A 15438-nucleotide genomic window follows, 5' to 3' on the forward strand; every position below is an offset into this window, starting at 1 on the left:
GCCACAGCCAACTTTTTTTTTTTTATTTTTTTTTATTTTTTATTTTTTACAGAGGAGCACGGCCACTACAAACATCTCCTGTGAAGCAGCTGACAAATATACTAACCTGTCGGTCACAATATTGAAAATGAGCTTTTATTTGAAGAGGAAACCCAAATACTGGAGAACACTTGGACTGGAGATGGCTGAGAAAGTAGAAAAAAGCCTATGTATCCACACACAATATAATTGAGAAAGCCAGGCTTACTGGCACGAAAGAAAAATTAATGTATGAAGACCACGAGCAAAAATATTCCCAAACAGCTATTTATAGCTTTGACCTTTTAGATTTTCTGCATCACTAACTCAAGAAACGTCTGCTGCCTGGCAAGCAGAGGTGAATGAAAGGAGAGCACTGCCAACTTGCTAAAGAGATCCCTTGCTAAAGGGATGCTGTCAGCCTGAAATTTTCAATTTCTATCCAGTAGATATTAGACAACTATTACCACAAAGAAACTTGCAGAATTACTGTAACTTTATTTTTTGAAGGGTATGTGGTAGGGTCAGTCTTTGCTTTACACCCTCGTCACCAGTTGGTGCATTAACAATCAATTTCAATGCTCTGCTGACAACAGCATTTCATGTAGTATGCCGTCGCATGAAATCTCCAGCATATGCTTTTCTAGGGCTTGGAAGGAGCGCTTGCTTCCAGCGCAAGGAAAGGAAAATTTGGAAGGATAGCCAAGAGTTTTCTGCATGAGGGGTATAAATTATTACCACCACCTTCCCATCCACTCTTCTTTATTTATCCTTTTTTTTTTTTTTTGTGGGGAGGGGGGAATATTGCAATATTGCACTTGGGACACTCCTCCAGAAGAGGACATCATCAAAGATTTTTTTTCTATTTTTCTGGGAAGGGGGGACTCTCAAACAAAAGACGCCAGAAAAATGCCACCATTATTGGAATGATGATGTTATAAATTACATTTCTTTTTTTATTCAAAGTGTATATTCCAAATTTTGTTCTTCAAATTTTCGTATTTATCAAGCAATAAAGGGTTCAAGATTTTATCTTGGAATAGGTAGAAAGCAGCAAAGAAGATCACAAGAAGAAGAACTGAAAGCACTGCTCCTTTTAATTTCTATAAATTATGTAAATAAAAAAATTGTAAGCTGTATACATGGACCACATCTTCATAACTGTTTATACATACACACATACATGAAGAAAGAACAGAGCGAAGCAAAAGAAAACAGTAATGGGAGCATCCTTAGGAAGAAGAGAAAGAAGAAAGTTGGGCACGGAGAAGGGACTGGGCACTGAGGTGTACTTGAAACAGCACGAGGCTGGCAATGTATTTGTTTCTGTCCCCATTTGCCCAGCTTGGCAAGCAACGAAGCTGCTGTGACGACAAACGTGAGCAACAATTTCAAGACCTCCGTAGCCACGAGCTGTTTTAAGATTAAAATTCTCACAGAACCGTAATCCTCAAAGATCAACACTTTAAAGGTAAAAAGCGTAGTAGGTTTTTCTTTACCTTCGTGGTGGCTGTAAACAGACATTGTAAAGCTAGTTCTGGCCAATTTTGGTTGTGTGGAAACACTCACGCAAGATTCCCTTTCTGGAATGAATCAGCGTGTTTTCTTCAAACAACTCATGATAAAAATTAAGCTTCCAAAGAAAGGACACATTCTGAAACCTTGCTCCTACCAAACCAAATTCATCTGGAAAGCAGCATTCAAAAAAGGAAGCATGAAGCATGTTTGCTGAATAGCTTTTGCTATATGAACACAACCTTTATGTTTATGCAGCCTCTCACAGTAGCATCTAAGCAGCTAAAAAGCTGCTGTTATGGTACAAAAGATTACTTCTGGGACATAACTCTCGGTTTTAAATTCTACAGAAGCAAAGTATGTTTTGTCAGTCTTTTTCTCAGTAACCTCGGGCATCAACAGTCATACCAGCATGCTGAAGGATGCATTTGGAGGGGACGTGACAGCAAGCAAGGGGAATTAACTACAAGAAACATTTTCCCATTTGCAGTTGTTATCTGACTTCAGTCCTTGAGAAAGCAAGCATCAAATCTGGAGGAAAAAGCAGACAACAAAATCCTCCCCAAAAAGGGCAATCGGTGGTGATGGTTGCTAGGGCGGATCGGAGCACTGTACTGCACACAAGCGCTGAAGGAAAAGGGACTCAAGTAGTGAATATCGATCCAGCGACAGTGGTGATAGGCGTAACGGGTAGGGATGGCAATTAAAATCCTTACTAAAGGTAACCACAAGAGTGAGCAAGTGGCAGATGATGATTAAGCACTGTTCACATGTAACCTGCCCAGTGGGGTGTTCTTGTTTCATCCTATAGCAGAAAGAAGAAAGCCTCCCCATACACACACACACAAACCACTTCCTTCGCTCTCAAATCACAAGACCATCCCAGCTTTTTCAATTTCAAAAAGACACTGTATTTCAGGGGAATAAAGAACCACAAGTTACCGTCTGCAAAGCCGTAAGTCATTTTGGGACATCAAACACTGGAGCTCCAGCATTACTCACATGGTGAGGAAAAACAGTGTCACGGAGAATTTGACAGGTAACTAACGCGCTGGCACCGGTTCAAAGCTCACTATTTCAAGCCTTAGAAACTTGAAAAATACGTGACAAAAAACTACCGGTAACCAATCTTTAACCCTGGTTCTTACCTCAGCAGGTTTCTTTTGTTCATTTGCTGGTGTTTTTGACTTGCTCCTGTATTTAGAACAAGAAGAAAAGGAAGTGGAAGGACCTGTTAAAAAAAAAGAAAAGAAATAAGAAACAGAACCATTACAGCTCGCTTCAATTCATTTAATTGCTCGGTGAAACACAAGGCACTCCAATCTCCTGAATTATGATAATTCTTGACAAGATGTGGGCAAAAAGCTCTTCTGCAGTCTGTAGGCTTGATTACAGCTCCTCCTGTTCCACTTGTTCTTTGTAAAACCACAGCACACCGAGTTTATGGGTACATTCTGCTCTGCCCGATACAAGTGCGAGTAAACAGAAACAAGCATGCAGACCACCTTCCCTCATTTCCTTTCTAACAGAAGTGGAAGGAGGAGCAAAACCGAGGACAGAGCTTGCAAGTGCTAGAAAAACAAAGTGAAAAAAAAAAAAAGCAACGATACTAAAGGGTGCTGATGAGAGATGCAGAAAGTACAGTGTGATGTCTAGACGTTCCTGGGCACGATGCTAGTTCAGTACGTTGCTGGGTTGTAGCAAATATGGCAACGAATCCTCGTTACGTGTAGCATTATTAGATGGGCACGGGTTCCTAAGGAACCAAGAGACCCTGCCACGTAGAGTTTCTTTGCAGGCACAAGGAAGGTGCAACCTCAGCCAGACATGTGCCAAGGAACTTTTAAAACAGAACTTCACTGACTTGTCTACCAGGCCACGGTGTAAAAGATGAAGAACCAGTGTAAGATACTGCAACATGTAAATGCTCAGACAGCTCGGACTTAAGGCTGAGGGTCTGTACCGCATGAGACAGCAGGACTTTTCTATGGCCCTAGCCATACGAAAACTTCCTCTGGGCAGCAAAACTTCTCTTGTATTACAGATTTATTTTTCGCAGCTCTGAAAGGGAAAGGCACACAAATTTCTCCTCAAATGCTAAGCAGACTTAACACCCCCCCAAGTTTACAGGATCCTTCGCCTCCTTTTACTCCCGTAACAGGATTCAGAACACAGAAGAACAGGGAAGGCAAGAAGAAATCAAGCAAGAAACATTGTTTTAATTATGGGAGGTGAAACAGTTTGCCCTCAAACCACAGAAGGAAACCACAAGGGGGTGACAGACCAAAGAAAAACTAGCACACGCTACTTACTCTCATTGTCTGAACTGTCACTGGTGCTCAGATGCCTGTGGCGTTTCATCCTGACGCATCCTAGAGAGAAAAAAAGAGTTGATGGCGACCATCAGAAGACGACAGGCTGCGTGGGCCCTGCCGACTCGCACGACCCCAGCACCCCAAAGGCAGAAGTCCCCCGAAAGGAGAGCTGTCGGGCGTGAAACCGCAGCAGTGCCTGCGGCAGCGAGCGCCCTCCAGCCCCCTTGCTGAGCAGAGCTGGCTGGGCGGCCGCAGCACGGCCAGGCGTGGGTGCAAAACGCAGCTCACCTGCAAGGGGAGGAAAACCGAGCCCGAAGGCGCCCGCGTAAAGTGAAAGGCAGACGTTAAAGGGGGATAATCCCCCAAAATGGTGACCAACGGCACTGAAATCATCCGGTCACAACATGGGGGACCTAAGAGCTTGGCTCTGAGAAGTTTGACAAGCCATGGAGGGTATCAGTGAGGATCTGCGCCTCTTAAACAAAACCAAACCCCACGCTGCTTAAAGGGAAAAAAAAAAAGCACGGCTAAATAGCCCGCTTGTTAAACCCTGCACATTAGTTACTGTACAATGGGTCTTGAGATTATCCAAAGACCGTGGGATAAACAGGATTTCCGGATAAGAAAAGCCTATCCAAAGGCTTTGAAGATTGCAACTGAACTGTTTGCAGCAGAATTGTTTAATTTAGCGGAAATTTTCTGCAGCCTTTATACTTAAGAGCATGAGTTTGATCAGTGCATTTAGATACAGTAATCAAACTTTAAAACTATCCTTTGATCTATATTTTATAGAAAGACATTGCCCACACTGCTGGAAGCTGAAAAGGGAAGCGATGCATGTATTTTTCAGCTGGGTATACACACAGCGCCTCTGAGTCAGGTATTTAACCAGGGGGGTCCGTGGTTAACAAGACAGGGCATCAGAAGGCGACACTTTAATAGCCTTAAATCACCTACAAACTCCCACCAGAAAACAACTTAATTCATGTTAATTCCCCTTCTCAGAGCTCAAGCAAGCCGGGGAAGCAAGGCAGCCACACCACACAGGAAGAGCTACGTTGAAAACAGAGGACCCAAAGCGCTGTGGGGTTTCGCTTCCACCGCTCACCGTGCAGGCAGCAGTCAGGTAAGAAACTTCAAAGATCTGGGCAAAAGCTCTCTAACAGGCAGGAAGGACCTGGGCCAGCAGGGCTGTTCTTTGTGCGTGTTTTGGTGGCACCAGACTTGGAATTAAGCTCTAGGTAATGAGGGATGAAGATGACCAGTTTCATCTTGCCGACTCCAGCAGTTTAAAGGCTTCAGCCAAGAGCAGCTCAAACGGCATTGCCTGTTTGAGAGCTTCTCCCCCGCAAAACCGTGGTGCGCCGCAGCAGCCCGACCTGGAGGACACAGCTCCCTAGAAAGGAGCAGGCTCTGCCCATGCCGACACCTTCTCTGCCAGCAGCCTTCAGCTCTGAACAGCCTGGTTTCCAAACCTTCGGGCACGTTACAGGACCTTGGGACATGCTGAGAGGACGCATGTAGGTGTGCACAGCAGCATTCCTCAGTGCCATTGCTTAGCAAGAAACACGAGCGCTCCGTTTTTATGTTCAGATGAATTTTTGAGCAGCTGTTAAAAGGTGCTGAAAGCTTATGGCAGGCGACTCTAATCTTTTATAGTCTACATAAACATATGCAGCAATAAAACCTCTTCACTCCGTCTTAAAGGCGGCCAGCTGAGGAGACAGGCAGCGCCCAGCGAAAGCGGGGCTAAACACGGGGCCGAGACACACGGCGCGGCAGGGAGCGCCTGGGCACCTCGGAGAGGAGAGCAGACGCAGGAGATGGCTGCTTCAGGGGCAGCTTACGCAGAAACAAACTAACAACAAAAAAAAAACAATCTATGAATAGAAAACGCACCTCTGCCAACCACTCCACGGTGATGAAAAAACGTTTAGGGAAGTTGTACTTGGGCAGTGGATTTGTAGCAGCTCAGGCAAGAGATTTACACCTCCGTCACAGCAGAGAGCGGCAGCAAAAGCAGTCACCCAGGGTAAGAGCCCCGCGTAGCAATAACGCCGGAATCCAGCCCGATTTTTTTTTGTGGCAGCATTAACCGCAGTAACTGTGCACACAGAGCTACAGCAAATCACGGGAGCGCCGTGCCCAGGAGGACAGGTTATGAAGAGGATCCACGTGCTCCGTGCTCTCCTTGGGTCCCTGCCTGGCTCAGGACTTGGCACCCTCGTGCCTCACCTCTGCTGCTATCGGGAGAGCCCCCGTCACCGCGCCCCGACCACCAAATGGAGGAGCGACCTACGCGAGTCGCGGCTAAACGGAGGAAGAAAGGGCAAACCACGTGAACCAAAAGCCCAGACCCAACAAGCAGAACCAAAGTCCCGCTGAGAGGGGCTGAATCTCCCGTACGGCCTGGTTTGGCCCCTTTTCTAACTGCACCCCTGAAAACCATGGTGATACAGGCCCGGAATAACAGGGCATGGTTCATTTTCCCCCCAACACGTGCCTCAAGAGTGAATGAAGGGAAGAGCGAACGATCAGGAAAGGATCAAATACGAAGGTGAGAAATAAACTCAGGAGAATGCCAATGCCCTTTCCCAACCTCCGAACACCAGCTATAATGAATGGCATGCGGCATGCCAAAAACAGAACAAAAAAAATTATCTTTACACACAAAATGAAAAACCATTTTAAATTTTTTGTAACGTATAAGAAATACCTTTTTTCACAGAACAGTTCAAAAATAATTTAGAAAACTGCCTCAAGTAGATGCTACTATAAAGAAAAAAAAGAGATGAGAAGAGATGAGCTGTCATTAAGAACATGATGGAAATACCGTACGGTGAGCAGCTGAAGCCATCAGCCTCTTTCCAATTGCTTTCTCTTTGTGGAGTCAGGCATTTACTCCGGCATTCTGCAAATTTGCCTGTGGAACTTTCGGTCTGGATCTTGAGAATTTACTTTCAGACTTCAAACTTTCCAGTAGTTCCCATGCACAAGCTAAGAAACATGAGTGTAAAGCAACTGAGAAATTAAATACTACAGCACGAAGGAGGTAAGTGGCTCAAAAAAAAAAACCAACCCAACCATACACCTCATTTCTCAGCCACCAATAACTCTCATTACCCTGAAAGGAAGTAGGGGTGCATTGGTTACGGACTCAAAATGTGCTCAAGCTTTATGGTCAAGCATAGATCACCTTAGAAACGAGCACTAAAAATGGGAAGATAACATGCTTTGATATAAAGCTTTTTTATTTTTTTTTATTTTTATTTATTTATTTATTTTTAAGTCAACAGAAGGACTAACAGATGATGGATCACTTCTACGACAACAAATACAAATTCCAAAGATGCTCACCGTCAGGGATCTTTTAAATGAAAACTAAAACACAAGAGCGACGTTAAAAAATCACCACATCTCAAGCAAAGAGGTGCTTGACTCTCCAGGCAACTACTGCAGAGGAACATTTTCTGGTATCACTTTTGATGCCAGTCACCAGGACAGTTCCTGACTTGCACCACGCTCCACATCGGCCGAGCTTCTTCCTTGTGCACTCAGGGCTGGGCACGCATCCCTGATCCATCCCCAACAGCTACGGAGAAGAGCCACAACTCCAGAAAAGAAGAATTAGCAAAGCTGAAGGAACCCTCCTCCCTGGCACCGCCTCACGACATGAACCCCAGTATTTTACCAAGACACAGCCACTCGCTTCTGCCACCACTCTCTCCCCGAGGAAAATCAGCATGGCACTGACTAAAAGCACTTCCCCTTTCTGAAAAAGCTAGTTACTGCACATCTCTCAAAGAAATCAGTCAAGCAGTAGATGTAAATGGCCGACACTTAACAAAATTCCAGCGCCCCAAACACCTGCAGAAACACCAGCAACAAACACTTCTCCCTCTTCAGTTTGTGTCAGAGCGAACTGCATTTACCAAATAAAGCACTAGGAGTTCATCCTCTTGTCCTGACACATCTCTCGGCATCGCGCACCAGTAAGAAGGATGAGGTATCACTGAGCCCAAACTCACACGGCAGATTACGCGAGAGACACCAGAGACAAGCATACAAAATGAATCCTTAAATCCATATGGGATTTCTGAACAAAACAGAACCTCCAGGGAATAAGTCCTTCCTTCCCGGCTTCACTCTGTCGAATAGAAGGGTTCAACACGTACGTGAGAGGTTCAGTACCTGTGAAGACCTGTACAGAAGGAAGAGGAAACCAAGAAATTCAATGAGCTGTAACACAAACACACACTAGGGCGGTGAGATTTTATTTCTTTACGTTTTAAAATAGACTGATCAAAACGGAACTGGCCACGCTTCTAAGGAAACTTTCAAGTGGGATGAAAAATAACCTACTTTCTCTGTCTTGTTAAAAAGAAAAACAGCATCTAAGTATGTAAAAAAAAAAATGACAAGCTACATGCAAATCTCAGACTAAACTTTTGTACTTAATATGGCTTGTCTACGTGCAAAAAAAAAAAAGCAGAGGCAGTAGGTAGAAATCTCCAAGTCTCCAAAATGTGGTTTATGTAACTGTTAAATTTAGATTAGGAAGCAAATTATCTTGAAAGGTCTCCAGGAAATGTAGTACAGTAAAACCATTTAAATAGGTCAAATTTCATAGTCAACTGCCAAGGAAATTACGAAATATGAGTAGAGTTAATACAACCTTTCAAATAACTAGAGGAAGAGAGATCACTCGTGTTTGGGTTTTTTATTATTATTTTTTAATATCCTATCCAATCTCACAAAAAAGGCTATATAAACTGGAAAAAAAAGAAAACACCTACTCAGAACTTGGGCTGGCAATATTTGCCGCAATGAAAAGGTTTGAAAGGTTAAACAATTCAGAGGGAAGGAAATTCAGGAAAGAAGTAACATTGCTTCTTTATTTCTCTCTAACCTGAAAATTAAATAACTTAGTAACGTGCCCCTACCCCTGGTGGTCACCGTGCCCCGTGAGTACAGAAGGAGGGCGAGCGGTGGCTTTGCCTGCATCTCCTCCTGCCACATGGCCTGCAAAGAGCAGAATCCATCCCTGGGTGAGTGCACTGCTAGCAAGGCACGCAGTCCGTAGACCACCCATGCAGGAGCTCCCCAAGAGGTGGGGAGAAATTAAATCCCGCTCTCTTCTCTGCTTTCTTCACGCACGGCAATGAAAGCAGAGCCTGATGTTCATCTCTCTGAAGAAAGCCACGTGCGTTGGCCTGCACACAGCCCAGCCAGGTGAGCTGGGCAGGCACTGACATATTCCTGCCCATTAAACACGTACACCTTTAGCACAACCAGCCTGAAGACGACATGAATCTGAGCAGAATCCATTTCAAGAACAGACAGCGTCAGACGGATGAAAATTCAAGCAAACACACAAACGTGCACGTGGCCGCACTCCCCTCGACTCCAGCCCCTGCGGTGAGCTTCCACTGCTGCACGCAGTGCCACTTTTACACTGACTCGCAGAACAGCAGAACTACTGTTTTTCCTAAAACATCAGCTGGGACTTGGACGAAAAAGGCGATTTCCTCCAAAATAGCATATTGAGTTTGAGTGGGTGCCTCCCCTGGCTGCCCCAGGGCAGGCTCCTCGCCACCCCGCGGCACTGCTCACAAACACCAAAATGCCAAAAAATTAGGGCACAGCCTCAGGTAGGAAACACAGACAGGGGACTAGGTGCTATCACCGAAGGAAGAATGCAGAAATACAGGCACTATTTGGGATCAAGAAAAAACTGTTTTTTCTGTCAACAGCGTAGGCAACAATTCTCACATGCTGCAAGATTCTTAAAATAATCCGGTAATTTTTTTGTACTCGCTAATAAAAAATTAAACTAGGTTTCACCGCTCTTGTTTTGTTTTTCTAAATCTCAAGCGATAAAAGCACTGACAGTAACCTGCATTAAATATTTTATCTGTTTTGACTCGTTTATTTCTTGCTATAATACTTTAAAGAGGCTAACTGCTTTGCTGCAAAGTTCTGCATCACTAACAAAACCTAATGGATTGCAAAAAACGCAGAAGACATAAAGATGTGTCTTTATATCCTATTCAAAGGATGAGAGAAAGCAACAACACATTTTCCTATTAGGAAACGTTAATTTGACCATTTCTTTCCTCATCTGACAAGAAACGGTTTTCATTTACAAGTTTAAAATAAACAATCTGGATGCTTAAGTTTTCCTAATAAAAAATGGCACCGAGGGGATCATTAGATACAATTAAAGGGAACGTACTGTCACAGCCAGAACTCAAAATATTTGGAATATTCCAAACCTTTAGCTGAATACTGAAATCCTACTATATTTTCTCCTATTTCACTTTATGACACGTTTATGTGCAGTTATTAGTTCTCTATGTCAAAACATCAAAACAAAAACTTAAAGGAGTTGTTAACGCACTTTTTGGTCTTAAAAATGTTTAAAAAGACAACAAAATTTGTCTTAACAACCGCTAAACTCAAATTACTTTTAATGGCCAGACAACTAATTTAATGTTATGTGCTACAATCTGTAATACACAAGACACCAAAGACATTTTAGTCAGATTTAAACAGATTTATAAAAACATAATTAGCCTTCTAGGCTTCTATAAATCACCCATCTCAAGTGGAAGACAACATCCTGGAAGAGCCCAACTGGTGTCCACTGGGGCTGACGCTGCTCTGAAAGGGGGACTGAGGGACAACTGCACCTGCTCAAGGTTTCTAAAGCATCACAACTTAAGAAAGCAGTAAGGACACAGGTAAAAATGACCACGAGGTTCAGTTTGTCACCCAACAGCCAAGTTGAGACCGAAGCACTTCTATATAGCACCCGCACTTGAATACAAGGCGTCAGACAATGCGGAACATCCTTTCCATCCCATGAGGATAGAGATCTATTGCAGCTGATCTGCCAAAGCTGCACGGTTACGAGATATTAAATCTGACTCCAAAGCAAGTCCCGTCATCCACTACCCGCTCCTGTACAGGGATGAACAGAAACACCCACAAGCCAGGGAAGCAGGGAGGTGTTTCCCCACATCTTTATTCACAGCTAAGAGCCCACAACACGCTGCAGCTGTTGCACACCTTCTGGTAGGGAGGGGCCCGAAACTGAACACAGCACTCAGGATGCAGCCTCACCAGTGCCATGAATGATGGGACAGTCACTTCCCTGGCCCTGCTGGCCACGCTGCTTCTGACGCAGAACAGGATGCTGTTGGCCTTCTTGGCCACCTGGGCACACTGCCGGCTCACGTTCAGCCAGCTATCAACCAGCATTCGCACGTCCTTTTCTGCCAGGCAGCTTTCCAGCCACTCTTCCCTCGGCTTGTAGCACCGCATGGGGTTGTTGTGCCCCACGTGCAGGACTCAGCACTTAGCCTTGCCGAATGCCATGGAGTTGGACACGGACCCCTGAGACAGCCTATCCAGAGCCTTCTGCAGCACCTTCCTGCCCTCGAGATGGTCAGCACTCGTGCTTAATTTGGTACTGTCAGCAAACCTACTGAGGGTGTGCTCAATCCCCTCATCCAGATCATTGATAAAAACATTAAACAAAACTGGCCCCAGTACTGAGCCCTGGGGAATGCCACTGGTGACCAGCCACCAACCGGACTGAGCTCCATTCTTTACGATTCCTTGAGCCCAGACATCCAGCCAATTCTTCACCCAGCAAACGATACACCTGGCTAAGCCACGAGCAGCCAGTTTCTCCAGAATACCGTGGGAAAGCGTCAAACTGCTTACTTCACTTACTTTACTAAAATCCAGGTAAACAACATTCGCAGCCTTTCCCTCATCTACTAAGCAGGTCACCTCGTCCTAGAAGGAGATGAGGTTAGTCAGGCAGGACCTGCCCTTCATAAACCCACGACGGCTGTTTCTGATCACCTGATTGTCCTTCATCTGCCATGTGAAGGCACTCAAGATAATCTGCTGCGTAACCTCCCCTGGCACCGAGGTCAGACTGACAGGCCTGTAAATTCCCTGGATTCTCCTTCCTGCCCTTCTTCTTGTAGGTTGGCACGGCATTCACCCACCTCCAGTCAACTGGGACCTCCTCAGTTAGCCAGGACTGCTGGGCAACTATTGAAAGGGTCAGGCCCCATACAGAACATTCAAACATGTAGGAGGTGACCTATAGTTTCCCTTTGGATTACAGGGGCTTCATCTGGCTTCCCATCATCATCTTCCAGATCAGTGGGCTAGGTACCCTGAGAACAACTGGCTTTACTAATAATGGCCGTGGCAAAAATGGCATCGAGTACCTCAGCCTTAGCCTCATCTTTCATCGCTATGACTCCCCTCACATCCAATAAAAGATGTGGAGATCCTCCTTGTACTGTTCATGACACCTGAGACTCCTCCTCCACCACCGACGTCCCCACACGAAGGACGGCAGAACTGACGGGTTGCTCGGACCGCAGTTGTGCTGCAGGAGCGGAGCAGGCCTGGGCCGGTCCCTTGGCCGTGCCCTGTGAGGGAGGCTGAAGGCAGGTGCCTGCACCGGCACCAGCTCCAAGTCAACAGGCACACAGGCATGCCACAGAGCCTGAGGGACAGCTGTAAAAGGTCTTAAGTGGATGAAAATAAACACGTTAGTTGTACACCTCTGAAAATGGGGTCCTTGGGCATTCCCTAATCAGCTGTAGCACCACTTACTTTATGAGGACACCCCTCAGAGCTGCTGTACGTTGATACGCCAGAGGCATCCTTCCAACAAGGCCCCAGAGCAGTGGTGAAGAGCACTAATACAAGACTGTCTGGTTCCAACTGTGGCACCCACAGAGCCAGATGGAAAAGCCTTTGTGGATGAGCAACACTAATAGGTCACTCATTTTTCCTAAGAGCAAGGGAGTGTCTCCTCCCTCCCTTTGGCACCGCTGGAGAAAAAGTATTTGCAGAACACAAAGCTCCAGCTGCACGGGGAGCGTGCCACGGCTTTAGGGTAAGAGATGAAAGAGTGAGACTGCCAGGCTGAGAAGACGGTGCAGAGCAGGAAAAATCTACCACAAGTAGTAAAGAACAGCGAACAGGATGAGGAGACTACTGCGACTCATGGCGGCCCGAAGACTGGTGACACACAGTTACAAGACAAACTTAAAACAGAAGTCATTAAACGCAAAAAGAGTGATTTTATACAAAATTGCTATGGCATGCTGCAGGGGTTGAAAAGTAAACAGACTGAAGAGAATTAGGCAAACGGATGACAAGGGCTATAAAACACAATGTGTCAACATCAACCTGCCATCCCCACAATCCCAAAGTCAAAAATTTACAAGAAATTGAGCACACTCTAGAGCTTTAAAATGGTTTCTTTCCCTAGATGCCCACTGTTGACCGGTATCAGATACAGTAACTGGTCTAATTCCCTAACAGATCTCCTGTGAAACCAGGCTTACTTGTAACAATTCACCTCTGTGAGATGGATTATTATTTGGTTTTAGTATTAAATGGATCAGTTCCCAACCTGATCTCTGTGGACTAGAGGTGAAATAAGTGGTCTATAGGACCATGGTAAATACCTAAATGAGTGTATTTTTCAGATAAAATTCTGACTACGAACAGCACAACAATAAGATTCTGATAGCTGCTGCCCTAGCTGACTTTATCAACCCCTGTTCACCATAGAGAGTTATTTTGGTCAAAATGATTAAGTAAAAGTTTGGGTCACTTCGTGTATGTCAGTACTTGTTTTTAAGGCAAATTTAATAAACATTTTTTACAAATATATTCTACATGCACCTTAGTGTACTATCCATTCAGGATTTTCTTTTGGAGAATGCAAAAGAATGGGAGGAGAAGCAAAGAGCATCCTGGAATAACATGAAATGTATGTGTGTATGTACGTGTGTGGGTATATATACACACATGTACACAAGTATGTATGTGTGTGTAGCTATAAAAACTGTTGTTGTGCATCCCAAATCCGTGCAAAGAACAGTCTCTGCCTTACCTTATTGCCTCTGGAGGCACAGGTACTACCTCGTATACATTAAAACACTTCAGTTTTAAAATCACCATTAAGAATTGTTAAATTCATTTGTGAAACCTCCACAACTTCCACATAGCTATCAAAGAATTGTTTTAGGAAAACAGCTGCTTTGAAATCTGTTACTCTGGCATTTCTTATTTTAATTTCTGCCACAAAGTAACAGAGATACATCTGTTTATTTCTATTCTGAAAGTCGTGAGGATCTGACAGAAATACCTGCGGGGACACGTAGTTGCAACAAGTCTTTACTCCATTTTCCAGGTTGTGCAGTGAAGCTTGCGCAAAGTAAGAGAACAATTAAAAGGATGTGCTGCAAGGAGTTAAAAATGGCTGGGTCAACTCTAAGCTGAAGGAGATGCACATAGAAGTCTGTTTAATTATTCCTCTTCTCCCTCCGCCCCCCAGCTTTTACTATACAGAGATGTGATCCCTTCACTAACAACATTTCCAATCCCATGTCTGAAGTTTAAGAATCCACTACACTTCTATTTCCTTCCATTTTTCCAAGTCTGGATAACTAGCACGGTGTTCTCCTGTGAATTCTTACAGGTTTATCAACTCAAACCTTTCCAAGATACACATCCAAAGTTGTTATGCCTCTCTCCTCACTCAGAGGGAAGTAACCCAAAGCCACAGCCAGAATTTTGTTGTCCTATGTTTGAATTCTGTAAGATAACCTCTTAAAAATCTACTTGAACTAGTTAGAAAAAAGTAACCAAATTTAAACATTTATTTGTTTAAAAAAGGCTAACAGTGATCTCATCTGAGTCATTAATTTAATTAGTTAAATCTATTCAACATGATTTGTTGAACACGATTTTCAACTGCAAGGGCAAAACACATTACATTTTAGCCCTGCTAACAATACAGAATCAGGTGGGAGGAGAGAAGGAGTTCGCTTTTGTCTGTAGAAGAATTGCTAGCTCCTAACCCCTTGAAGACAAAGGGATGGTACAAGAGTAGTCAAGGCCAAAGCTCTATTTGCAGAAAATCAGTGGGTTATGCACAACAGCAGCCACACTCACATGTTCAGAGCCCACCTGGAATCCGTAGATCTGGTCTCTAAACTCTGAGGATCTGACACTGAAAACTAGAAAAAACACTTCTTTTCTTTTTTAAACAGTCAAAGCAGAAGCAAGCTTTGAACTAAAAGTCTTGAAACTGAGATGACTGCATCATCTCTCTTTGCCCCTCCTTATAATCTTTGATAGCCAGCCAAATGGCTCAGCTTAGCTTCACTTTCCACATCAGTCCAAAAGTAGAATAAGTAATAAAACTTGCATCAGAAGAGGGGTTTATAATCACATTAGAGACATGCAACAGAGACCAGCTACCTCGGTTCACTGGGCAGCTTGAACAAGGCTTCATAATGAGGTACAGGTGTTGGCACTAATTAGGAATACCCAGCTCGCTGCTGACATCAGCCCTCAAAGCAGTGACTGCACTTTAATCCTTTCAGCTACTTAAAAGAAAAGCAGAGAGCAAGCAGACGGGAAAAAAAAAGCCCATGCAGAGGATAGAAATATTTTTGCTTATTTAAGGGGAAAGAAAGAAAAAAAAAAAAAAAGGTGCCACAAAACTGTGGGAAGTCTACTGTGAAGTATCCAAACA

At 44.3% G+C, this 15438-nt stretch overlaps 1 protein-coding gene across 8 annotated transcripts in view; it reads right to left on the reverse strand.

Annotated features, from left to right (window-relative positions):
* JADE3 (jade family PHD finger 3) overlaps positions 1-15438 on the reverse strand; it is a 59689-nt gene that overhangs the window by 27580 nt on the left and 16671 nt on the right. For 6 of the 8 annotated variants that reach the window (XM_083805354.1, XM_083805351.1, XM_083805355.1 and 3 more), the window contains 2 exons: positions 3846-3905; positions 2682-2764 (listed from right to left, as the gene is read on the reverse strand). In XM_083805354.1, coding sequence (XP_083661480.1) covers positions 2682-2764; positions 3846-3894 — 132 coding nt within the window. In that variant the 5' untranslated portion in view covers positions 3895-3905. Of the gene's footprint in view, positions 1-2681; positions 2765-3496; positions 3595-3845; positions 3906-14867; positions 15134-15438 lie in introns of those variants that run through there. The other 2 variants (XM_083805357.1, XM_083805356.1) reach the window with 2 other exon arrangements.

Source organism: Anser anser, assembly GCF_964211835.1.
Source record: "Anser anser genome assembly, chromosome: 1".
Taxonomy (NCBI): Eukaryota; Metazoa; Chordata; class Aves; order Anseriformes; family Anatidae; genus Anser; species Anser anser.